The following is a 27,164-nucleotide window of genomic DNA, read 5'->3' as shown; positions in this document are numbered from 1 at the left end:
CCCCTTGACATATGGGACAGGATTGTGTTAATCAAGTTGGGATTTGCATAAGTAGATTATATTTCACACATTTTTCTGCCAGATTACTTATTATATATTTGATTTTATTAATTCAGAGGGAATAAATGATTATTCAAGGGCTCTAAAATGACCAATTGGGCTACCAGACTAATTTCCTCCCTGGGTACTGTTAAGGTCGATGTGCTAAAAAACGATGGATGTGGGCCCAGATCTTTTGACTGGGGGAGTGTGTGACATTGATCCACATTCAGTCCATCACTTGTTGTTTTTGCAATTGCCGCCCTAAGTGCGCTGGGGATGCCCAGACGTGGGTCCCAGGCACTCCACACCACTTGGAGTCAAGCTAGCCGGGCTGATGAGAGGTGTTACCTCGAAACCGGTCCGGTCCTCGGATGCTTGATTCCGTTCTGGGAAGGACATGGCTTTTGTAGTTCGGACTGGACTGTTCCCATGGGGCAACAGGGTCAGAGCTGATTTGCATATCGCCATTGTCTAACCCAGGGTGGTGTGGAGTGCAAAAAAACGATGGATTTGGGCCCAGATCTTTTGACTGGGGGAGTGTGTGACATTGATCCACATTCAGTCCATCACTTGTTGTTTTTGCAATTGCCGCCCTAAGTGCGCTGGGGATGCCCAGACGTGGGTCCCAGGCACTCCACACCACTTGGAGTCAAGCTAGCCGGGCTGATGAGAGGTGTTACCTCGAAACCGGTCCGGTCCTCGGATGCTTGATTCCGTTCTGGGAAGGACATGGCTTTTGTAGTTCGGACTGGACTGTTCCCATGGGGCAACAGGGTCAGAGCTGATTTGCATATCGCCATTGTCTAACCCAGGGTGGTGTGGAGTGCAAAAAAACGATGGATTTGGGCCCAGATCTTTTGACTGGGGGAGTGTGTGACATTGATCCACATTCAGTCCATCACTTGTTGTTTTTGCAATTGCCGCCCTAAGTGCGCTGGGGATGCCCAGACGTGGGTCCCAGGCACTCCACACCACTTGGAGTCAAGCTAGCCGGGCTGATGAGAGGTGTTACCTCGAAACCGGTCCGGTCCTCGGATGCTTGATTCCGTTCTGGGAAGGACATGGCTTTTGTAGTTCGGACTGGACTGTTCCCATGGGGCAACAGGGTCAGAGCTGATTTGCATATCGCCATTGTCTAACCCAGGGTGGTGTGGAGTGCAAAAAAACGATGGATTTGGGCCCAGATCTTTTGACTGGGGGAGTGTGTGACATTGATCCACATTCAGTCCATCACTTGTTGTTTTTGCAATTGCCGCCCTAAGTGCGCTGGGGATGCCCAGACGTGGGTCCCAGGCACTCCACACCACTTGGAGTCAAGCTAGCCGGGCTGATGAGAGGTGTTACCTCGAAACCGGTCCGGTCCTCGGATGCTTGATTCCGTTCTGGGAAGGACATGGCTTTTGTAGTTCGGACTGGACTGTTCCCATGGGGAAACAGGGTCAGAGCTGATTTGCATATCGCCATTGTCTAACCCAGGGTGGTGTGGAGTGCAAAAAAACGATGGATTTGGGCCCAGATCTTTTGACTGGGGGAGTGTGTGACATTGATCCACATTCAGTCCATCACTTGTTGTTTTTGCAATTGCCGCCCTAAGTGCGCTGGGGATGCCCAGACGTGGGTCCCAGGCACTCCACACCACTTGGAGTCAAGCTAGCCGGGCTGATGAGAGGTGTTACCTCGAAACCGGTCCGGTCCTCGGATGCTTGATTCCGTTCTGGGAAGGACATGGCTTTTGTAGTTCGGACTGGACTGTTCCCATGGGGCAACAGGGTCAGAGCTGATTTGCATATCGCCATTGTCTAACCCAGGGTGGTGTGGAGTGCAAAAAAACGATGGATTTGGGCCCAGATCTTTTGACTGGGGGAGTGTGTGACATTGATCCACATTCAGTCCATCACTTGTTGTTTTTGCAATTGCCGCCCTAAGTGCGCTGGGGATGCCCAGACGTGGGTCCCAGGCACTCCACACCACTTGGAGTCAAGCTAGCCGGGCTGATGAGAGGTGTTACCTCGAAACCGGTCCGGTCCTCGGATGCTTGATTCCGTTCTGGGAAGGACATGGCTTTTGTAGTTCGGACTGGACTGTTCCCATGGGGCAACAGGGTCAGAGCTGATTTGCATATCGCCATTGTCTAACCCAGGGTGGTGTGGAGTGCAAAAAAACGATGGATTTGGGCCCAGATCTTTTGACTGGGGGAGTGTGTGACATTGATCCACATTCAGTCCATCACTTGTTGTTTTTGCAATTGCCGCCCTAAGTGCGCTGGGGATGCCCAGACGTGGGTCCCAGGCACTCCACACCACTTGGAGTCAAGCTAGCCGGGCTGATGAGAGGTGTTACCTCGAAACCGGTCCGGTCCTCGGATGCTTGATTCCGTTCTGGGAAGGACATGGCTTTTGTAGTTCGGACTGGACTGTTCCCATGGGGCAACAGGGTCAGAGCTGATTTGCATATCGCCATTGTCTAACCCAGGGTGGTGTGGAGTGCAAAAAAACGATGGATTTGGGCCCAGATCTTTTGACTGGGGGAGTGTGTGACATTGATCCACATTCAGTCCATCACTTGTTGTTTTTGCAATTGCCGCCCTAAGTGCGCTGGGGATGCCCAGACGTGGGTCCCAGGCACTCCACACCACTTGGAGTCAAGCTAGCCGGGCTGATGAGAGGTGTTACCTCGAAACCGGTCCGGTCCTCGGATGCTTGATTCCGTTCTGGGAAGGACATGGCTTTTGTAGTTCGGACTGGACTGTTCCCATGGGGCAACAGGGTCAGAGCTGATTTGCATATCGCCATTGTCTAACCCAGGGTGGTGTGGAGTGCAAAAAAACGATGGATTTGGGCCCAGATCTTTTGACTGGGGGAGTGTGTGACATTGATCCACATTCAGTCCATCACTTGTTGTTTTTGCAATTGCCGCCCTAAGTGCGCTGGGGATGCCCAGACGTGGGTCCCAGGCACTCCACACCACTTGGAGTCAAGCTAGCCGGGCTGATGAGAGGTGTTACCTCGAAACCGGTCCGGTCCTCGGATGCTTGATTCCGTTCTGGGAAGGACATGGCTTTTGTAGTTCGGACTGGACTGTTCCCATGGGGCAACAGGGTCAGAGCTGATTTGCATATCGCCATTGTCTAACCCAGGGTGGTGTGGAGTGCAAAAAAACGATGGATTTGGGCCCAGATCTTTTGACTGGGGGAGTGTGTGACATTGATCCACATTCAGTCCATCACTTGTTGTTTTTGCAATTGCCGCCCTAAGTGCGCTGGGGATGCCCAGACGTGGGTCCCAGGCACTCCACACCACTTGGAGTCAAGCTAGCCGGGCTGATGAGAGGTGTTACCTCGAAACCGGTCCGGTCCTCGGATGCTTGATTCCGTTCTGGGAAGGACATGGCTTTTGTAGTTCGGACTGGACTGTTCCCATGGGGCAACAGGGTCAGAGCTGATTTGCATATCGCCATTGTCTAACCCAGGGTGGTGTGGAGTGCAAAAAAACGATGGATTTGGGCCCAGATCTTTTGACTGGGGGAGTGTGTGACATTGATCCACATTCAGTCCATCACTTGTTGTTTTTGCAATTGCCGCCCTAAGTGCGCTGGGGATGCCCAGACGTGGGTCCCAGGCACTCCACACCACTTGGAGTCAAGCTAGCCGGGCTGATGAGAGGTGTTACCTCGAAACCGGTCCGGTCCTCGGATGCTTGATTCCGTTCTGGGAAGGACATGGCTTTTGTAGTTCGGACTGGACTGTTCCCATGGGGCAACAGGGTCAGAGCTGATTTGCATATCGCCATTGTCTAACCCAGGGTGGTGTGGAGTGCAAAAAAACGATGGATTTGGGCCCAGATCTTTTGACTGGGGGAGTGTGTGACATTGATCCACATTCAGTCCATCACTTGTTGTTTTTGCAATTGCCGCCCTAAGTGCCCTGGGGATGCCCAGACGTGGGTCCCAGGCACTCCACACCACTTGGAGTCAAGCTAGCCGGGCTGATGAGAGGTGTTACCTCGAAACCGGTCCGGTCCTCGGATGCTTGATTCCGTTCTGGGAAGGACATGGCTTTTGTAGTTCGGACTGGACTGTTCCCATGGGGCAACAGGGTCAGAGCTGATTTGCATATCGCCATTGTCTAACCCAGGGTGGTGTGGAGTGCAAAAAAACGATGGATTTGGGCCCAGATCTTTTGACTGGGGGAGTGTGTGACATTGATCCACATTCAGTCCATCACTTGTTGTTTTTGCAATTGCCGCCCTAAGTGCGCTGGGGATGCCCAGACGTGGGTCCCAGGCACTCCACACCACTTGGAGTCAAGCTAGCCGGGCTGATGAGAGGTGTTACCTCGAAACCGGTCCGGTCCTCGGATGCTTGATTCCGTTCTGGGAAGGACATGGCTTTTGTAGTTCGGACTGGACTGTTCCCATGGGGCAACAGGGTCAGAGCTGATTTGCATATCGCCATTGTCTAACCCAGGGTGGTGTGGAGTGCAAAAAAACGATGGATTTGGGCCCAGATCTTTTGACTGGGGGAGTGTGTGACATTGATCCACATTCAGTCCATCACTTGTTGTTTTTGCAATTGCCGCCCTAAGTGCGCTGGGGATGCCCAGACGTGGGTCCCAGGCACTCCACACCACTTGGAGTCAAGCTAGCCGGGCTGATGAGAGGTGTTACCTCGAAACCGGTCCGGTCCTCGGATGCTTGATTCCGTTCTGGGAAGGACATGGCTTTTGTAGTTCGGACTGGACTGTTCCCATGGGGCAACAGGGTCAGAGCTGATTTGCATATCGCCATTGTCTAACCCAGGGTGGTGTGGAGTGCAAAAAAACGATGGATTTGGGCCCAGATCTTTTGACTGGGGGAGTGTGTGACATTGATCCACATTCAGTCCATCACTTGTTGTTTTTGCAATTGCCGCCCTAAGTGCGCTGGGGATGCCCAGACGTGGGTCCCAGGCACTCCACACCACTTGGAGTCAAGCTAGCCGGGCTGATGAGAGGTGTTACCTCGAAACCGGTCCGGTCCTCGGATGCTTGATTCCGTTCTGGGAAGGACATGGCTTTTGTAGTTCGGACTGGACTGTTCCCATGGGGCAACAGGGTCAGAGCTGATTTGCATATCGCCATTGTCTAACCCAGGGTGGTGTGGAGTGCAAAAAAACGATGGATTTGGGCCCAGATCTTTTGACTGGGGGAGTGTGTGACATTGATCCACATTCAGTCCATCACTTGTTGTTTTTGCAATTGCCGCCCTAAGTGCGCTGGGGATGCCCAGACGTGGGTCCCAGGCACTCCACACCACTTGGAGTCAAGCTAGCCGGGCTGATGAGAGGTGTTACCTCGAAACCGGTCCGGTCCTCGGATGCTTGATTCCGTTCTGGGAAGGACATGGCTTTTGTAGTTCGGACTGGACTGTTCCCATGGGGCAACAGGGTCAGAGCTGATTTGCATATCGCCATTGTCTAACCCAGGGTGGTGTGGAGTGCAAAAAAACGATGGATTTGGGCCCAGATCTTTTGACTGGGGGAGTGTGTGACATTGATCCACATTCAGTCCATCACTTGTTGTTTTTGCAATTGCCGCCCTAAGTGCGCTGGGGATGCCCAGACGTGGGTCCCAGGCACTCCACACCACTTGGAGTCAAGCTAGCCGGGCTGATGAGAGGTGTTACCTCGAAACCGGTCCGGTCCTCGGATGCTTGATTCCGTTCTGGGAAGGACATGGCTTTTGTAGTTCGGACTGGACTGTTCCCATGGGGCAACAGGGTCAGAGCTGATTTGCATATCGCCATTGTCTAACCCAGGGTGGTGTGGAGTGCAAAAAAACGATGGATTTGGGCCCAGATCTTTTGACTGGGGGAGTGTGTGACATTGATCCACATTCAGTCCATCACTTGTTGTTTTTGCAATCAGGATCACTGCTATCATGCTCCGAATATCTGTATACTCTGTTTAAAGAGTGAACACAGGTACAGCAGTGTTCACGCTTAATTGAACAGTATACGCACTCCCTGTATAGTTGCTGTGCACATAATATAAAACTTTATAAATAAATAATGATATTACTCAGTAGGGATACCATAGGTATGAAGCGTCTGCATTGCCGCATCCCAGCAGAGCGGCTATACTTTCAAAGTGATAATGCTATTCTCAGCATGAATGGTTTAACTGTAATGTGACCGCACAGCCGCTTATTTTTCTATAAGTTCAGTGGCGCAGTACAAGCACCTCTGTGTATAGCTGCTACAATACTATTGGGTAGTGTTGTTCAACAGGCAGAACTCTGAACTGTTGACAAACTAGGACTGACATTTACTAAGATTAGCAGTTGTACTTTACATCTTGCAAGGCTGACACTTTTCATGAAACTATTCAGGTACTTAGAAGTTGTTGCTGTACAGCAGGTACTGCTGGCCTTTCATGTTTATTTTTATTTCAAGTACCTTGTTGCACACTTTCATCCAGAAAATATAAATCCGACACCTCTCAACCCGTGTTATTATTCTTATCACAGTATTTCCGCCTGCCAAATCAAAAAGGTATTTTAATCCCACTTTACTATTGGTGGGTGTGTAGAGAAATTTGCTTGCATTGATGTCAGTTAAATTCACACATCATGGACACTATTATATTTTTATTTAATATGCTTGCTTGATATAATTTTTCTAATTTTTATAACCTGGGTCTTGCATCCTTCTAGGTTCAGCGGACTATTGGTAAACAGATCCAGATGGTGCGGCAAATCGGGAAGGGTCGCTATGGTGAGGTTTGGATGGGCAGGTGGAGGGGCGAGAAGGTGGCCGTGAAAGTTTTCTCCACCACCGAGGAAGCCAGTTGGTTCCGGGAAACTGAAATCTACCAGACTGTTCTTATGCGACATGAGAATATCTTGGGTAAGTACTGAGAGGAAAGGAGGTTATGTAGATTTCTTTGATGGCTACTTCTAACTGGAGGTTCTTCGCCTTTAGAATTTTCCCTGGCATTAGATTGGATATGCAACGTTTCACAGCAGTGCACCCATGTGCAACTAAGTGATGCCCTGTGGCTCCACATTGACTTTGTTCCTCCCTGTAAGTGACAGGGAGCTGCATATAAGAGCCACTCTTGCACACTGACGTAATTTCCTTTCTTTCAGTGCTTTCGAATGCGGATCTGGAGCTCCGTTCATGATTTTTTTCATCAGTTTGACAAGTTTCTTTAGACTGAATTCCAGTGTGCAAGAAGATCAATGTCTCCACCTAAAACTACAGGGTTCAGGAACTGTGGTGTCTGTTGAAAAAACATTGTTGAAAAAACATTGTTGGTGCTGGACCAACACAAGTTGTGCCTTTGGGTTTTGGGCTCAGGGCACAACTCGCAAGTCGTGATGAAAGTGTCTCATGCACCCAAAGGTGATCCAGGATCATGAGGCAAAGCAGTGTGTTGCTGAATAACGAAAAAAAGTAACTGACCTCACAAATCCTACTCCAGTTCACAGTCATGGCCATGAAGGCGAAGTGGGACTCGACACCATGCCGCAACTCTATCATAAGAGAAGAGGTAAGGGCATCAAGGCGATGCTTGATCTCGCTCCCCTATTGGGGAGCTCAACACGTAGTTGATCCCGATGCTCCCGGAGTTTCTCATACATAAAGAAAAAACAATTCCGTGGGTCTCACGTGGTAAAAACACATATCAATGTTTGATTATCACACTATTAAAACTAGATTGTCTTTTTAAAAGGTGGTAAGTGATATATTAATATTCAGGTGCAGATAGCTCAGTGCTCATAGTTGCAAAAGTGCAGTGATTCAAATACAATACATATATATGTGTATACCTTGAGTCTCCCTTATTCAAAGCTAAACCTTCTAGCATGAATACTGATCCAAATGTCAAAATGCAATTGTCGACAATTCAACTCACCCTAAGTGTCACAGGCCATTGGGGGTGCTGCAGCATGTCAATGAATTTAAGTAGGCCATGCTGTGAGCCACACGTGAGTGCCTTAGGGACCAAGGAGCCGTATGGGCCTCCAGTCAGGTTACCACGAGAGAATCTGTCCTCTGCCCGATCTGAACCCCTGGAACCCGCCTCAGGTTTGCACCAACTCTAGTGTCAACTTCCATTCCAACTTCGAAACCTCCAACAGGCCCTCTTCAATGCCAGTCCCAGAGAGGGATCTAATGACTATTCCAGGGTCCAACACTGAGCAGAATTTGTCCCAAGCCCGACCAAAATCACATTTGGATTCCACTGCAGTTAACTTAGTTCTCATACCGCCTGATCCAGAGAAACCCTCCCACCACATCGGAGCCATCGTTAGATGCCCCAGCATCATTTTTGGTTCGATTCCAACCAGAGTTTGCCACCATCATGAGATGACAGTGGTGATGACGTGGATGATTTACTGCCACATTATGAGGATGAAAGTTTATATATGTATTTACTGGAGGACGGTGGGCTTGATAATTCCCCTGATACTGGGTTGATTTCACCCCTGGGGCTACCAGCAAAAGAGAACACTTTCTTTGCTGTGGTAATCAAGCATGCTGCTGAAATTCTGGACCTACTATTACCTTCTGTCGAATTTAAGACAAAAGTACTTACAGAAGCTCTACAACCTGGGTTTGCTTCCTCTGAGTCCTTGCTCCTGTGTGATGAGCCCTAACTGAAAAGCTTACTCGCACTTGATTCAAACCTTGCTCTTGCCCACCAGTGAATAGGCAGGTGGACAAACTCCATATAGAAGCGCCTTCTCTTGGAGTTTGTTTATCCAAGTTTCCACTAGCAAGTTGAGTCCTAATTCATTGACAGGGAGTACAAAAGGAAAGAGGCATTCTGGAAACAAATTTTCTCTTCGGTTAGCCTAGCCTTGCGGTAATAAAATGTGGCCGTTACATGTACACCCTCTGGGACAGGGCCAGCGAGATCTTACTGACAGTCCCGGAAGTGTTTAAGGCCTCCCTGACTCAGACCAGTCATGATGGTAAGAATGCAGCCATATATGTGATTTGTGCTGTTTAGATACTACTGTTTGCTTGGGACTAGCTGTCAGCACTATTGTGGTGTTTCGTCATCATGTGTGGATACAATTTACTTTTTTTTCTGGAGATGGGCATCTGTTATTGATATGGTTTTTGATGGATATCCCCTATGTGGAAAACGTTGATTCTGCCCTAGAACACTTTAAGGAAAGTTACCAGGGCACATTCCTTTTACCTTTAAACACCTGCCAGATTCCTCACCAGTTTTGGCCCTTCTGAGGCTTGGAATCAAGCTAGCCTGGCTGATGAGGACTGTTATCCCGAAACCAGTCCCAGGATGCTTGTTTCCGGTCCACGGAAGACATGGCTTGGCAGTTCGGGCTGGACTGTTCCCATGAGGCACAGGTTCAAGACTGATTTGTACATAGCTGTGTCTGAACTGGGGTGGCGAAGTGAGCTAAAGAACAATGATCGATTCAACCCAGATCTGTGACTGGGGGTGAGTGTCTGAAAAGTTTCAGTGCTCCGTACATCATCTCCTTGTGTTTGCTTCATTCCAAGGCTACTCCGGAGACTTGACTTTTGGCCAAAGCCAAGCCCCATCCCTTCTGCAGTCACCCCAGTCCTTTTGCTGCTGGGAATCAGGTGTTTAAGGCACAGGTCAGCAGGGGCCCAGATCTTCACACTTCGCTTTCCCTGTGGAATCATCTTGCATATATCTTTAGTGTGTCTTCAGCTGTGCACAACCACCCTGTTGGAGGCAGGACATTTTCTCAGTGTAACAATTGGTCACATCTGACAGGTGGGTCCTCCTGATTGTCCAGCAGGGCTATGTCCTTCCTTTCCTACCCACCCCAGCTTCCTCCTACATCATAGTGACTTTCAGAGGAGCACGTATTCTCTTTACGTAAAGAGGTGTGAGCTGTACTGTCCACAGGACCCATCAAGAGAGTTCTGCACTCTGAAATTAGGACAGGTTGTCACTCCAGCTATTTCCTCGTATCGAAGAAAGATGGCGGCTTCATCCTATTTTTAGTTCTTTGCCCTGAATTCCTTTCTGTCTGGATGCGGGCGACTGAAGGATAGCCTTGGACCTGCAGGATGTGTACTTTCATGTGTACGTCTTGCATACTTTAGGTGTTACCTAAAGTTCCAGGTTGTCCGAGAGCATTTTCCCTTTGCCATTCTCCCCTTCAGTGTAATAAGTGCCCATTGCCCTTTAAAGTGATGGCTGTGGTCACTGGTCATCTTCAGAGGTTGGGGATTTCAGTTTTCCCCTACCTCAAAGACTGGCTTTTGTAGGTGGGTTGGCCACAGTCAGGCGTAGGCCACCTCCAGATGATGGCAAACCTCCTGACATTGTTAGGGTTCTCGATCAATGAGCCAAAGTCGCACCTGACTTCTTCCCAGAGACTTGCTTTTATAGGAGCTCTTTTGGACTCTGCAGTTCAGGGCTTTTCCTCTTTTGCAACAGATCCAAGACATTCGGCTGTGATGCTGCATATGCTGGCTCTGCAGGGGTTTCTGAAGTCCGTGGGTCCAGCACCAAGGAAGCCTGTTGGATGTCATCCATGTTTTAGATGAGAAGGCACAAGAGCTGCAATGGTGGCTGGTCATCTGCAGCCTGACCAGCAGCAGACGACCCCCTTTCCCTTTCCCACCATGAGCCGATGGTGGTGACAAATGCTTCACTGCTGTGGTGGGAGCAGGTCATCTGTGAGGGATGGAGATCAAAGCATCTGGTCTGTAGTGCAAAACTGCTTCCATGTCAATCTTTTGGAGTTGCGGGCCAATCGACTAGTGTTGAAGGCCTTCCTACCATCCATAAAGGAGTATCTGGTACATGTCCTCACTGACAATACCACCACCAATTAGGTCTTTGACAATCCGGGTGGAGTGTGGGTACTGTGCCAGAAGGCTTGTGAAATCATTGAGCTCCTGTTCTGACAAGCTCTGTCCTGATGGCGGTACCTAGTGGATTATGAATGGTGGCTGTGCCATGAGGTGGCATAGGGTGTCTTCCGACAACGATGAGAACCCTGCTTAGATCTTTTCACCCAAATACACAAAAGGTGATTGGAGAAATGCTTGCAACAAGTCTAACCACTGTCAATCACTCGGGGTAACATGCCAACCGCTCGTTCCGTTGCCTATCCTGCCACCTCAGATTAGACTCAACCATATGCAAATCACTCTTGGTCGTGTTGCAGAAGGAATATGATGTGCATGGGAACAATGTGCAGATTTGTTACTAATTAATGCAGCTAGATAATGCTGTCTATCACAGAGGGATCGGTCTCCGTGTTTGAACGTCACTGGAGGATGGCACTGATTACGGTCTGAGGTTTCTGAATGATTTGCATGTGGTCCTTTGCACCTGTAATGGGTAGTGTAACTGGGAGCATCTCTGATGTGTACTAATTGATATAATTATTTGAAAAAAAACAGATCAGGTTGCTTTTAACGTTAACCATATGCGTACATGTTCATAAACTTCCCTTGGGGATGTAGCCCGAAGTACATGTTAGAATGGTTTCTATATGATATTCTGTTTTGACTAGTGGCTCTGAGCCAGTGTAGATTGAAATGCACAACTTGCCAACCTTTTACCCAAGGAGAGTCCAAAGGTAGCTGTTAGATCTTTCTAAAAATCGTGCAGTGTTGACCTAATGTGCTCCAAGATGCACTTTCATGAATGTGCCCTGGTACTTCCCAACTACATAAGCATTGGCAAAGCCAATCGGTCAGTCATGAATGTAAATTAAATACATAGGCTGAAAAAAAATATATTTTTGGTATCAAAAAGCACTCATTGCAATAGCAGTCCCTGCGATTTAAAGAAAGAACTTTGTTTGTTAAAGTCCTCTTTGTAAAAAGGCAGAAAGCTGTCACTCAGTGTGAAGTTGCCCAATGGCTGAAGCGGAATGACCTAATACCCCTTGCTGGAGTGGCGGAAAATGTGAGTGGCACAAAATCAGACAAATGGACAAGGAGGGTTGTCTGAAGACACATTTAAGTAATAGAATAAACAATGTTAGTAAAATAAAAAAGTCGTGGCTAATGCTAGGCATTAAAATGAGTCGCTGAATGTGCCACGTTTGTTTGGTGTTACAGCAAATAAATGATGGACAGAATGCTGATAATGCAAACATTCTCCCCCAGTCAAAAGATCTGGGTTAAAACCATCGTTCCTTTGCCCACTACGCCACCCCAGTTTGGTCCCAGCCATATGCAAATCAGTCTTGACCCTGTGCCCCATGGGAACAGTCCAGACCGAACTGCCAGGCCAGGTCCTCCCTGGACCGGAAACAAGCATACTGGGACCGGTTTCAGGGTATGTCCCCCTTCTTCAACACACCTCTTATTGGCCCAGTTTAATCATGTGCACCCGGCCCTCTGCAGAACTTGCCCTCTGTGCCGTGAGACTCAACTGAATCTAACTGACGATGAAGGCATGAGGGTTGGCCCTGGAGGCGTTCATTCACATCTCTTATCCATTTAAAAAAAATAAATGGTATTGTCATTTACAATGGCAATAGGTGAGCATTAGAGAGTATTAGCAGTGATTAATAGTTAGTAGAGCGTGACTAGTTTATTAATAGAGTATTCTTGAATAGAGTAAGAGTGAGTTGTAGGCAATAGTAGTTAGTGAGTAGTGTAGATTAGTAGAGAGTAGTATAGAGTGAGTAGTAGATAGTGTGTAGAGAGCGTGTAGGAGTTAGCGAGTAGTAGAGACAGAGTAGTAGTGAGTAATGAAAAGCATTATATAGAAATAGATTTAGTGTAGTGAGTCGTAGAGAGTATATGGAGTACTATATCTATTTAGTAGAGTGAGTAGTGAATGATTTTTAGAATGGAGTAAATATTAGAGAGCAGTAGAGTAGTAGAGAGTGAGTATGAAATTGTGGATAGTGTAATTGAGTGAGTTGTGAGGAGTGTAACTTGTATGTAGTAGAGAGTAGTTAGAGGGTGTATTAGAGTGTGATTAGTAGAGTGAGTAGTAGAGTGTAAATATTGAGAGTATTAGAGAGTAGTAGAGATTGAGTAAAGCGTGAGTAGCCCCACACACACACACAGAGCCCAACACACACACACACACAGAGCCCAACACGCACACACAGAGCCCAACACGCACACACCGAGCCCAACACGCACACACCGAGCCCAACACGCACACACCGAGCCCAACACGCACACACCGAGCCCAACACGCACACACCGAGCCCAACACGCACACACCGAGCCCAACACGCACACACCGAGCCCAACACGCACACACCGAGCCCAACACGCACACACCGAGCCCAACACGCACACACCGAGCCCAACACGCACGCACCGAGCCCAACACGCACGCACAGAGAGCCACACACAGAGAGCCACACACAGAGAGCCACACACAGAGAGCCACACACAGAGAGCCACACACAAGCACACATAGCCCAACACACACACACGCACACAGTGCCCAACACACACGCACACAGAGCCCAACACACACGCACACAGAGCCCAACACACGCACACAGAGCCCAACACACGCACACAGAGCCCAACACACGCACACAGAGCCCAACACACGCACACAGAGCCCAACACACGCACACAGAGAGCCACACACGCACACAGCCCAACACACACACACACAGCCCAACACACACACACACAGCCCAACACACTCACACACAGAGCCCAACACACTCACACACACACAGAGCCCAACACACACACACACACACACACACACACACACACACACACACACACACACACACACACACACAAAGAGCCCAACGCACACACACACAGAGCCCAACACACACGCTCCCCTGCTGGGAATAGAGACCCTCCTCTGGCTTGGTGAGCTCTGATGGCCACATCTGCAGGGCCGGGGCGCTGGAGAGCAGCGCTGGCTCCGCTTGGACATGGGGAGGGTAGGGCTTCTGTCTGCGGGACTGGAGGGTGCAGGGAAGGGGTGTCTGCCCGCCTCTGTACAGAGAGGAGGGGGTCCAGGGGGTACGGAGGAGAAGCAATGCTGCAGAATCTGAGGTGCTGGCAGAGGGAGGAGGGGGCGAAGGGGGGCGGGGTGGAGAGTGGGAGGGAGGAGGGTTTGAGTGCGCAGGGTGATTGATGATGGAGCTGTCTGAAAATGACGTGCTCTGATCGGTTTCAGTCCAAATTCTCCATGTCAAGGCTGAACCGTGGCCCTGCCAGCTCAGCCCATGCAGGCGGCTCCTCCTCCTGCCCTCCACGGGCTGGGGCAGCCAGGGTAGGGAAGAGGGAGGGCACCGAGGGGTGAGACATCTCTTGCCATAAACACAATTGCTGCACTGATAACACTTTGATGCTGGTCAAATTTAACATTTCTGTGCTTGGATTTCCTTCGCTGCCAAAATAGAAAGTACTAACAAACAGGCAACTGGGTAAGCTCCGGTACTAATAGGCAGTATTAAAAAGTAAACATTTTACTTCCTGATGCACTAACAACTAATCTCCAGGCAAAATTACACAAACGAACAAGAAACAATCCCCTCCCCAATGCACAACCACCAGCCTCGGTACTACCACCCCCCACCTTCAAATATGAGACTACCACTTGCGCGCGCCCACCAGCACTGAAATAAAACTCTCCAACATACACTCCAGCTGCCTTTTGAACCCCACGACTCACACTCCACCAGCAAAACAACACACGGAATCAGTTGAGCCTCCCCCAAAGCACAGAGTGGTCCCCAGTATGTGTTTGTGCACTCTGTTCCACCCCATCAACAGGAGAGCCGCCCTATCCTCCCAGGCACTGTTCCCCACGGGCTGCCCTCACCCGTTGCTTTGCTTGCTGTCCACCCGTTGCCGGCTGACCTGGTCCCAGCACGGGACTCCGGTGCAAGACTGACGTCGGCAGGGGCAGAGGCTCGTACTCCTGCACGGGGTGCGTCTGGCTGGCTGCCTCCTCTGCCGTTCCTGCTCTCAACGCCTCTGGCACATCGGCGAGCCTCCGAGACGGCCACGGGCGTGCGCATGCATAAACTCACAACATGGCGGAGAAGAGGCCGCATAAACAAGGAGGAAGGACTAAACCGGGGCTTCATGGATTAGAGCTGAGGGACCAAACACGAGCAACCAAGTGCGCTGGGAAAGCGGATGAGCAACAGCGAGAGGGGCTTAGAGAAGGACTAACGCAGGGTGAACTTTATACGACATTGCGATGTATGGTCCTTTCAAGAAACCTGGGCACTTTTACCAACGTTTCTCACGGGCTATTTGAACTTTAGCAAACCAGCTATTAAGGGTCCCAGAGGACGAGCTATGGGTGGCCTGACAGTTTGGGTTCGACAGTATGAGGGTGTGACAGCAGAGGAAGTCTTCATTGATAGCCCTGATATACTAATGGTTAGTATTAAATCTACCAGTGGGCTGAGCATTCTTTTGATTAATGTTTATGCTAGGGGCATCCAGGGTGGTAGGTTTTCACCAACGTTCCTCCATCTGGACGACTATTTAAGTGGACTATCGGTAGTTGGACATAAGGTTGTTATGGGTGATCTAAATACTTGCTTTGAACCACTGAGCCTGGATGATGGTTACTTAACCGAGGCTGAGGATTTGGCTTGGGGGATTCCACGTCTCGAACTAGCCCCAATTACTAAATGGACCCAAGCGGCTATTTTTATTAAAGGTTTGTCTGGATCAGGGTCTGCGTGCTCTTAATGGTAGAGTGCGCTCTGACAGGTTGGGCAAACATACCTTTAGCAATGGTAGATTTAGTAGCCGTATTGACTATATATTATTGGACGTCAAGTTGTGGGCTGTGTTAGAAGATATGGAGGTAAAGTCTCGCCCAGAAAGTGATCACGACCCACTGGTGGTAGAGCTAAAGGATTCCAGCTTTTCTGTACTAGTCAAATGCATGACCAACGTTGTTCAGGATGAAGCTGTACTCACCAATGATATGAGACGGGTTCGTTGGCCAAACATTTCTGTGGATGTCGACGCTTGTAAAATGATCAGATCCCTGGTTTCGAACTCACTGGCAGAAATCTCCAATTGTGGTTCACAGGAGGTGATTAATACAACTATTACTGATATTCATACCAATTTGTTTACATCACTTAAACAACTTTCATAAAGTCTATTTCCAAAAGGGGTAAGAGAGGGAAAAGGAAATCCAATAATTGGTTCAATGACGAGTGCCGTCGGACCCATGGTGAACTGTTTAAAGCGTTAAAACTCAAGAATCTTACATTAATTAGGTCTTGTAGGAAGGCATTTAATGCTGCAAAACGTACAGCCAAGACTAATTGGGATGAAGAGCGGTGGCTACTACTAACAGAAGCTTGTAGCTCTAGGAACATGCAACGGTTTTGGCACTTACTTAAATGGGGTTTGTCAGAGGAAGACCGCCCAAGCCCAGCCTCGGTGGATCAACAACAGTGGGTTCGATATTTTGAGGAACAATTTAGGTGCCTTGGTGGTGCACAGGATAATATTCCTTGGCCTGTGTCGACTGATCTACTGGAGTTTACTAGTAGTGAAGTAAAATCTGTCCTGCAATCTATTCCAAGGGGCAAAGCACCAGGTCCCGACTGCATCCCAGCCGACCTATTCTTACAAGATCACGACCTATGGGTACCTTATTTAGTTCAGTTGGTTAATGCTTTGGCCACTGGGGCAAGGGTTCCCGAGTCCTGGGCAGGGGCTGAAATCCTTCCAATATACAAGAAAGGTGACCGGTCGGTCCCGTCCAACTACCGGCCGATCAGCCTTATAGATGCAGTGTAAAAAATCTCAGCCCGCCTTGTTCTTGGCAGGATTCAGGATTGGATCGACGAGTTCTATATCCTAACCCCACTTCAAGCTGGTTTTAGGTCCCATGTGAGTACCTTAGACCAGGCCTTCCGTTTTATTCTTCTTTATTGGAAGACGGTTCTTTTAGGTAAAGGTAACCTGTATGCAGCCTTCGTTGATCTAAGGTCTGCTTTTGATCTTGTTCCGAGGGCTGGGTTGTGGAAGTGTTTATTAGAACTGGGTATGCCGGCTCCCCTTGTTCGCCTCCTGGTGAATTTACATGCACATACTTTTGCCCAAGTACGCTGGGGCAAACCAGGGGAAGTAACGGATAGGTTTCCGGTTGCCAAAGGCGTAAGGCAAGGGTTGCGTTCTAGCCCCTACCCTTTTTTCCTTACACATAAATAGGGTTATTAAATACTTCGATAACCATCCCACAGACGCCCGACCCTAGCTGGAATGAAAATCCCCTAGCTCATGTTCGCTGATGATACCCTTCTGATCTCAAAGACCAGACAGGGTCTCCAACAGGCCCTGTTGAGGTTTGAACTCTTCTGCAGCGAACATGAGCTTGAGGTGAACGTGTCTAAGACTAAATTCATGGTCTTAAGAGGACACAATCAGATCACAGCAAGGGTTACTATGGGGGGCATTCCCCTGGAACAAACCAAGGTGTTTACCTATCTGGGTGTTACATTCAGTGAGACCCTAAGTTGGTCCCACCAAGTTGACCTTATGGCTTTAAAACACTTGCAGTTAGGAGGAGCTTTGATTAAAGAGCATAAAGGTTCCTTCACCCGGCCAATCACACCACTTGTGAAGATTTATGGACCAAAGGTTCTTCCCTCTGTTTTATACGGGGCGGAACTATGGGGCTTTAGCAAATTGGACCCCCTGAGAGTAGCCCAAAACAAATTTCTTAGGGTGGCAGCGGGTCTGCCTCAGTCATCACCACGGATCCCGCTCTTGTATGACCTCGGGTGCCAGCCTGTGGAGGACCAGGCTAGATTTCGCCCACTGGCATTCTGGTGCCGTCTCTGGACAACGCCTGAATTACACTTGTATGCAAGAGCCTGCTTGGAGGTCAGAGATCTTCTGGGCTCCCCAAATATAGGCTGGTTTAAGGACTTAAGAACAACCCTGTGCGCCATGGGGTATGGTGATTTGTGGTCAGATCCCAGTTCCGTAACCTTCCCTTCCAAAAAAGATTTAAAATTGCATTATTGGGATTGGGTGGTTCAAAGTAGACATATGAGACTGTGCTCTAGTACTCTTACCAGTTTATTTATCATCTTTAAAGACACTCCCATTCTTGAAAAATATTGGGACATCATAACAAAGCCCCTCGACCGCAAACTTTTCCATCAGTTTAGATGTGGTTCGCTGCCCTTAAGGGAGTTTACTAAAAAGTGGGGTTCCGGTGGGACTGGGCATTGTCCAAACTGCACTGGCCATGGTGAAAGTTTACAACATTTTTTGTTTGTCTGTCCCCTGTACGTTGCACCTAGAGCCAAATGGTTAAGTCCGGTTTGTAGAAATCTAGGTACCCGCTCGGCTGTTAATGCCTGTAGAATCCTAAAAGCTAACCTGTCCCCATTAATTGTAGCAGGTGTAGCAAAATATTTAGGATGGGCCTGGATTCTTAGAACCAGGTTCATTAAACTAAAGTTAGGGGTTTAAAGTTATTCTTTGCCTCCCAGCTCTGTGTTGCCCTAAATGACCTGTGTTATTGTGGTAATCTTTGTGTTTTATTGTTAAACTTCTTTGAATTTAATTGACTAACGCAGCACGCACAGAAAGAACAGCGTGTCCGGTCCTATTATGGGATGACTCGTACTGCGCTAGCACCATAGCCGCCGAGGGGGCACAGCGCCTGCTCGGTAACGCCTTCTCTTTGCCCTGGTGCACCCAGGGCAGGCTCGAGGCCGGTTCCTGCCTAGGGGCCACCTGACCCGACCGAGTAGCCTCGTCCGAGGATGCTGCCCTGAGCTTGCAGAGGGCAGCCCCAAACACCCCTCGCCCTCAGGCGGGCCGAAACCTTGCGATGGCCAGGCTAAGCGACCCTGCCTGCACTCTGCCCTTCCAGCGCTCCATGGCGGGCCCTGGGATGTGTGTGTGGAGGGGCGTGCACGAGCCGGGGAACGGCAGAAAATAAATTCCGCACGAGCGCTGGAGTGAATGGATTCCCCTCGCCTCAGTCGGAGCCAGCAGTCGCTGCACAGTCCTCTCCGCTCGCAGGCCAGAAATGGATCTCCAAAACGCCTGGTCATTTTCAGAGGGGGGGGGGTGTTTTTCTTTCTCTCCTCTTCCTATTGGCTTGTTGTTTACATTCCAACCAATGGGAAGAGGGGAGAAAGAAGCGAAAAAAACATGCCCCTCAATCCGAAACGCACGGGGCTAAATTGACGGACAAACCTCTTCTCCAATGGCTGGCTGCCGTTTAGGAAGCCAGCCAATGGAGAAGAGCTGGCTGGTTTAAGCTCCACTCTGGAAAACATAAAATCTCGCCAGCGAGACTGCGCAAGCTCAGCCTACGCTAGCCGAGGCCTAAAAATTAACTCGACTCCCAACAGAATTATGTCACCAATTACTTCGGTCCCAGGGGTTATTCCAGGACAGTTAATCAGTTTCCTTGTTCGATTGGTTAATGCGTCAGGCTTGTATGCAAGAGGTGAGAGAAATTGCATTATTGTATAAAGATTTGCCTACATATTTATAAGAATAACTATCACAGAGGCAAGTGTTTTGACTGCACTATTTTTATGTATTATTTTTACTATATCAATTAAAACCTTTTCTAATAAATAACATTAATGTTTTGTCTCACTTGTTCACCAGGTTTTATTGCTGCAGACATCAAAGGTACAGGTTCACTGACCCACCTGTATCTCATTACCGATTACCACGAGAGCGGCTCTCTGTATGATTTTCTGAAGTGCGCCATGCTAGACACCAGATCCCTGCTTCGGCTGGCCTTTTCGGCAGCCTGTGGCCTTTGTCATCTCCACACTGAAATCTATGGCACCCAAGGCAAGCCGGCAATTGCACACAGGGACTTGAAGAGCAAAAACATCCTGATCAAGAGAAATGTGACCTGTTGCATCGCAGATATGGGACTGGCTGTCAAATTCAACAGGTAGGATGGGATCTTTTTCTAACCTGGTTTAGATAGGTAACTAAGGCGGTTGAAACGTCTCTTGCAGAACAAGTTCATAAATTAGCTGGTCAACTCCACTTTTCGTTTATCCAAGGTACATGTAGTTAGTACTTTTCTGTTTAATAATCAGAACATCTGTTAAATAAACTTTACACAAATTGTCAGCTGCGACTAGAACACAGCTTTTGCCATCCCCAGTGATGCTCTATCATATCAAGCATAGAGTACTGCGTTAATATACATACTGAGGACCAGCTGCCAGACAGTCTCAATGACCAATTACTGAGAAGGATGGGTTATATCAGGTGTTATTTCCCGCACATTTGGGCTGTAACCGCTGTTAATTGCACTCCTTGTGGTTAAAGGCTTGATCTGCAGGTGAGGATGCATAACGGGGGGGCGGGTTGTTAAGAGGGCACACTAGGGCAATACTATTAGTAGCACTCCCCCAACGCCCACCTATTACGGGGAGAGCCATGCTAGCAGGAGCAGCCTGTAGGCTGTAACTAAAATGATTTGGGCGGGAAAAGTTTCCATTCTACTGCGACGTTCCCTCGGCCTCTTCTGTAGTAGACACCGGATCACGGCCTGGCTTTAAACTCCGCAAACTGCCTTTGCTGAGAAGGAAAAACAGCCAGCCAAAGGAAAACAGAAAAACAAAGCGAGAAGCCCAGGTATTCATGTGTCAGACAGCTGCTTGCGAATGGAGCCTGTTTTTATCCAGACTTTTTGGTGAGAGACTGCTCGTACTTCCATGGCGCACCCATTTTGCCCATAGGGGTATTCTGTGGCTCATATCGCAGCCCTGTCACGCTAGTTAGCGTGCAGATGAGAGAACGCTTTTATTTACATATTACTTGTGCATACTAATGCCTGTCCCAATACCTATTGGAATCAGATGGGGGCAGAATGTAATTAATAACTTGTAAATAATGCGGAACCTGTGTTTGCGGCTCTCAAGCTTCTTAGGCTTGCATGCTTGGGTCGGCTGCCACCTAGTGGCAGAAGCCATAAATATTTACATCTATGTATGGAAAGTATAACCAGCATTTGCAATGCAATAGGTCTCGCATTAATTACGTTTGAGCTATTGGCATTGCTAAATATTGCATTACCAATTGCAACAAAAGTCTATAAATTGTAGGCCAAAAAAATTTGTATTTAAGTTCGAGGCATGTGGGCTGCTGAATTCATATCTGTGCATAGATCGCCGCCTAGTGTTGGGTCCGGATGATCGCACATTGTTGTCCTGGAAGAGTCTTCGAAGTATCACGAGATAGGTGGCTCCTCCCCTGGACTACAGTGCGCATGGGCATCGACTCCATCCTCAGATTGTTTTTTTCCGCCATTGGGTTCAGATGCATATTGGTTCACTCAAGTCAGAATCGATATAAAGGTTTCTTAAGGCCAAAAGGCCTTTAGTTTTTTTGTTGGTATTGTCTTGCGATCGCTGCCCAGTTCTGTTCCAGCTCAGTTCCCGAGCCAGACATCCAGGAGAGCCGTGTGCTTTTCGGCGCTGAATGCCCGGTCGACGCCAGAGGCCTTATTGACGACCCATCATTAAACGGAGCCCGTTCAAGAGATGTCCCGTATGCAACTCCAAATATCCCCACATCGACGTCCACCCGGTGTGCAACAAGTGTCTGTCGCCGGATCATGATGAAGCCAGCTGCATGGCTTGTTCCCGTTTTCGATCCAAGAAGACGCTTCTGCATCGACGCGCTGCGCGCAAGGAAGCCCAGCAGACTGCGCCGGAGCCAGTGGACATCTTCGATGCCGGGGAAGATGAAGGGCAGAGCGGGAGGTTCGAGAGAACCTGTCGGATCCCGCGTCGGAGGTCGACTCCAGCTACAACACTGATGTTGAGATGTTCGATGTGGAAGACGTCGTCGACGAGGTAGGAGACGACGATGGGGCCTTTGGGGCCATAGAAGATAGCTCGGGCGAGGAGCTATGCCCACAAACTGACACTGGGACCGAAACGCTTCATAAGGCTCAGGTCGAGGGATCGCCACAAGGCCTTACCCAAGATCTTCCAATAAGTTCTACGGCCCCGCCCTCGGGCTCGGCTTCGGACATGTCTAAGGAGCCGCAAACAGCGAAATTGAAACCGAAAGTGAAAGCTCCGGTATCGACGCAACCGAAAGTGCGTATTGCTTTGGTCGGCTCGAAGTCCTCGGACCTGTCGGCACCGACGAAGCAGAAGAGCGTTATTGACCCGAAGAGACCGCTAAAGGGCGTTGAGACGAAGTCTAGCACGCCGAAGGCAAAGGTCAAGGCAGTCGACCCGAACAAGTCGGCGCCGAAGACAGTCGACACCGACAAAGGACTTGGTGATCAGAAGGTTCTCGAGCCTCCTCGTCGGCCGGACAAGGCCAAGAGCGGTACAACCCCAGAGTCCACGCCTGGTGGTGCCTCGAAGGATTCCGTCGAGTCGACGCAGCCGTCCGCCTCCTTCTCGAAGCAGGTGGCGGACTCCCTGAAGCGCATGAAGGACAAGGCTTCGGCTGTCGGGCCTAAGGATCCTCCACCTTCGAAGCCTGCCGATAAACCTCAAAGGACGTTGGCGCCCATCCACTTCACGCTGCCACCGAAAGTGGTGCCGAAGGCTTTCGTCCCTAAAATGGCCGTCGACGTGCCCAAAAAGGTATCCACGGTGCCGAAGCCAACAACTGTGGTCCCAGCCGCAAAGCATAGACAATCCTCGTTGGAAGAGCAACAGGAACAGTTTATCGATGCCGAGACAGGCAAACTTTCTCTTTATAAACGAAAGATCGCCCCGGAACAGCCAATGGAGTCCTATAAAATACCACTAAAGAAGAAGAAGGATTCTATACAACACTGGCCATGATCTCTCGCCCACTTATTCAGATGTGGAAACTGGGGATGGTGATAATGACGAATACAGCTATCCTGTGGACACTGATCCAGATGATACAAATGAACCCTGGGCAGATGCTGCTGACCCAAATGACCCACACACTGCCCCAGACACTCATGTGTATGCTGTGAAAACGTCGCCTACAGAGGATTCGGCAGCGTTTAATGCCCTCATTGAAAGGGCAGCCACAAATCATGACGTCCAGCTCCATGCTGACCCCATTGAAGTAGACTTTCTTTTTGACACTTTTTCCACCTCAGAGAGGACTGTCAAGACTCTGCCCATGTTGAAGGGTGTCTTGAAGCATGCTGGGGAAATATTTAAGGAGCCTACAAGAGCCAGGGTGATAAACCCCAGGATTGAAAAAAAGTACAAACCGGCGCCTGGAGACCATACTTACATTAAGGGACAGTTGCCGTTGGACTCTCTTGTTGTTTCTAATGCCCGGAAGAGGGCTAATTCACAAACGGGTGATGCTCCTCCCCCAGATAAGGAATCTAAGGTGTTCGAGGCATCAGGGAAAAGGGTGGCAGCTCAAGCGGCCAATATCTGGCGCATTTCAAACACTCAGGCACACTTAGCCAGGTATGACGGGGCCCATTACGACACACTTGAGACACTGTTATAGCACCTACCAGATGAATATAAGGAGGCAGCTGAGATGCTCATCCAGGAAGGGCAGCTCATATCAAATGCTTCTATCAAATGTGCACTGGACGCAGCAGACACCGCGGCCAGAGCTGTTAACACTAGTGTTATGTTGAGACGACATGCCTGGCTCAGAATCTCCGGGTTCAAGCCAGAGATACAGACCACCATTCTAAATCAGACAGTAAACCCTGATCATCTCTTTGGCCCAGAGGTGGACACCACCTTGGAGAAAATCAAGAAAGACACTGAGACTGCAAAGTCTTTGGGGGCTCTACAGTCGCAGCAGTTCAGGGGTGGTTCTTTTCGTCGCTCAAGCAATAGAGGTGTTTCCAGAGTCCAGCTGTCCCAGAACACACAGTACTATAAAGGTGGCGCGCAAACCACATACACCAAGCAAAGTAGAGGTGGTTATCGTGGAAACAGCGCCAAGGGCAGAGGTCGTGGAAACAAGAACTCCAGGTCCTCCGCCACTAACAAACAGTGACGCCTTATCACTGCCCCCCGACCATCCAACACCTGTCGGCGGGAGACTTCAACAGTTCCTGCCAGTCTGGAACTCTATCACCACAGACAGGTGGGCCACACAGCTTATCCAGTACGGTTATTGTCTGTAGTTAACATCCACTCCACCCAACATACCCCCAAGACACCATCCTATGTCCACAGAGCATTTGCACTTATTGCAGCAGGAGGTCCTCGTCATGCTGCAAAAAGGGGCAATAGAGCTCGTGCCTGTGCAGGAAAGAGGCACAGGAGTCTACTCCCTGTACTTCTTGATACCAAAAAAGGACGGGTCCCTCAGACCCATACTGGACCTCAGACCCCTCAATCAGTACATTCTGTCAGAGCACTTTCACATGCTAACACTGCAGCAAGTCCTACCGTTGCTCAGTCAGGGAGATTTTCTCGCAACATTAGATTTGAAGGAGGCGTATTTTCATATTCCACTGCACCCGTCACAGAGAAAATACCTCAGGTTCACCATCCAAAATCAACATTACCAGTTCAAGGTCCTACCTTTCGCAGTCACCACGGCACCCAGGGTGTTTACAAAGTGCCTGGCGACAGTGGCGGCACACCTACGGAGACAGAACATTCACGTCTACCCTTACCTGGACGACTGGCTAATCCAGGCAAAATCGGCCCAGCAGTGTGCCGCCCTCATGTCCCACACCATTCACCTTCTTCACGATCTGGGATTCTCACTGAATTACCCAAAGTCCCACCTGCAACCCGCCCACATACGGCAGTATCTGGGTGCGACGATAAACACTCTGGCGGCCGAAGCACAGCCAAATTCAGTGAGGATCAGGAGCATTCAATCGCTGATACAGAAATTCAGACCTCAACACTCGCTTCAGGCACGAGTGTTCATGCAGTTGATAGGCATGATGTCCTCCTGCATCTTCATAGTCCCGCATGCGAAACTACATATGCGTCCGCTTCAGGAGTGCTTAACACGTCAGTGGAATCAGGCTCACGGACAGTTGAAAGACCTAGTGTTGGTAACCGGTCGTGCATACAACTCTCTGCATTGGTGGAATCCACAAAACCTTTGCAAGGGACGACCATTCCAGGAGCCTGTGCCGCAGATCATTCTGACGACGGACTCATCTCTCCAGGGTTGGGGAGCTCATGTACTCCACTACACTGTGCAGGGACTATGGACAACGCTGCAGAAAAAGATGCACATCAACGTTCTAGAACTGATGGCGATGAAAGCATTCAAAGTACATCTGTGCAACAAGGTGGTGTTGATCCGGACGGACAACATGACGGCCATGTACTACATCCAGAAGCAGGGAGGTAAACACTCTCCACAGTTGTCTCATCTGGCTCAGAGCATGTGGAAGTGGGCCATTCAAAGGAATATCTTCCTCATGGCAGAACACCTCCCGGGCCAGGACAATCAGATGGTGGACCTGCTCAGCAGGTACAGCCACCAAATGCACGAGTGGGAGATACATCCATCAGTACTCCACCCGTACTTCCAAAGGTGGGGTCAGCCAGAGATAGACCTGTTCGCCACAAAGGAAAACGCCAAATGCCGAAGCTTTGCCGCCAGGTTTCCACACCCACAATCGCAAGGCAATGCAATATGGATGAACTGGTCAGGCAAATGTGCGTACGCTTTTCCCCCAGCACCTCTAATACCGCTGGTGGCACGCAAGCTGAAGCAACACTCGATGACTCTCATCCTGGTTGCTCCGACGTGGGCACGCCAACCATGGTACACCACGTTTCTGGAACTGTCCGTGGTACCGCATCAAAGGCTGCGCCTCACACCCAGGCTTTTGACGCAGAGCCATGGCGACATTTAGCATCCAGATCCGCAACAGCTCAACCTGGCGATCTGGCTCCTGAAGTCTTAGAATTTGGCTACCTCAACTTACCTCCTGACTGTATGGACATAATCAGGGAGGCAAGGAAGCCCACCACCAGAGCATGCTATGCGTCGAAATGGAAGCGGTTTGTCATTTATTGTGCAGACCACAACATCAACCCGCTAGACGCATCTATTCAAAACATCATTTGTTATCTCTTACATCTATACAAATGTAATCTGGCCTATGCTTCCATTCATATACATTTATCCGCAATGGTGGCTTATCTCCAAAACAGGCAGCATCTCTCCCTTTTCAGAGTGCCTGCCATCAAAGCCTTTCTGGAAGGACTCAAACGAGTCATTCATCCACGGACCCCACCAGCTCCCGAATGGAACCTAAATGTGGTCCTCACAAGACTGATGGGTCCACCTTTCGAGCCACTGCATTCATGCGAGATTCAGTTCTTGACATGGAAAGTGGCTTTCCTGATAGAGATTACGTCGCTACGACGAGTTAGTGAACTCCAGGCACTAACTATCCAAGAGCCATTCATACAGATTCATTCCAACAGGGTGGTGCTTCGCACTAACCCTAAGTTCCTTCCTAAGGTAGTTTCTCAGTTCCATATCAACCAGACTATAGAACTCCCTGTGTTCTTCCAAAATCCTGAGTCAGTTGCAGAGAGAATGCTCCACACGCTTGACGTCAAGAGAGCCTTGATGTAATAAATTGATAGGACCAAAGATTTTCGGAAGACGAAACAACTATTTGTTGCTTTTTCGCCACAACACAAAGGCAACCCCATTTCCAAGGCTGGTATAGCCAGGTGGATCGTTAAGTGTCTGAAGATCTGCTATCAGAAAGCCAAGCGCACTCGAACGATTCCCCCGCGGGCCGACTCCACCCGGAAGTTGGGGGCCTCCATGGCTTTCCTTGGAAATATTCTTTTAGAGGACATATGTAGAGCAGCCACATGGTCTACCACACACACATTTACAAAACACTACTGTGTAGATGTGCACTCCAAACAGCAGGCAGCTGTAGGGCAGGCTGTTCTAAAAACACTTTTCCAAACTGCTGCAGCTGGCACAGGCGGCCGCCGTTAATGGAGGGACTGCTATGTATTCTATGCACAGATATGAATTCAGCAGCCCACATGCCTCTAACTGAATATGCTACTTACCAGTATGCATCTGTTCTTGGCATGTAGGGCTGCAGACATTCATATCGCCCGCCCTCCTCCCCGGCGCCTGTAGCGGCTGCAGCATTCACAAATACTTCTAGCATGGTCATCATTCACAAAGCTTCACTCCATCTTTGCCACAATGGCTAAAAACAATCTGAAGATGGAGTCGATGCCCATGCGC

General features: G+C 49.3%; 1 protein-coding gene across 1 annotated transcript in view; it reads left to right on the top strand.

Annotated features, from left to right (window-relative positions):
• Positions 1-27,164, top strand: part of BMPR1A (bone morphogenetic protein receptor type 1A) — a 556,231-nt gene that overhangs the window by 465,329 nt on the left and 63,738 nt on the right. The window contains exons 9-10 of the mRNA XM_086922023.1: positions 6,731-6,923; positions 19,620-19,917. Of these exons, the coding sequence (XP_086778149.1) occupies positions 6,731-6,923; positions 19,620-19,917 (491 nt within the window). The remainder of the gene's footprint in view (positions 1-6,730; positions 6,924-19,619; positions 19,918-27,164) is intronic.

This window comes from Lissotriton vulgaris, chromosome 5 (assembly GCF_964263255.1).
Source record: "Lissotriton vulgaris chromosome 5, aLisVul1.2, whole genome shotgun sequence".
In the NCBI taxonomy this organism is placed as follows: Eukaryota; Metazoa; Chordata; class Amphibia; order Caudata; family Salamandridae; genus Lissotriton; species Lissotriton vulgaris.
The sequence above is the reverse complement of the archived record's forward strand: the minus strand, read 5'-3'. Positions and strand labels throughout refer to the sequence as shown.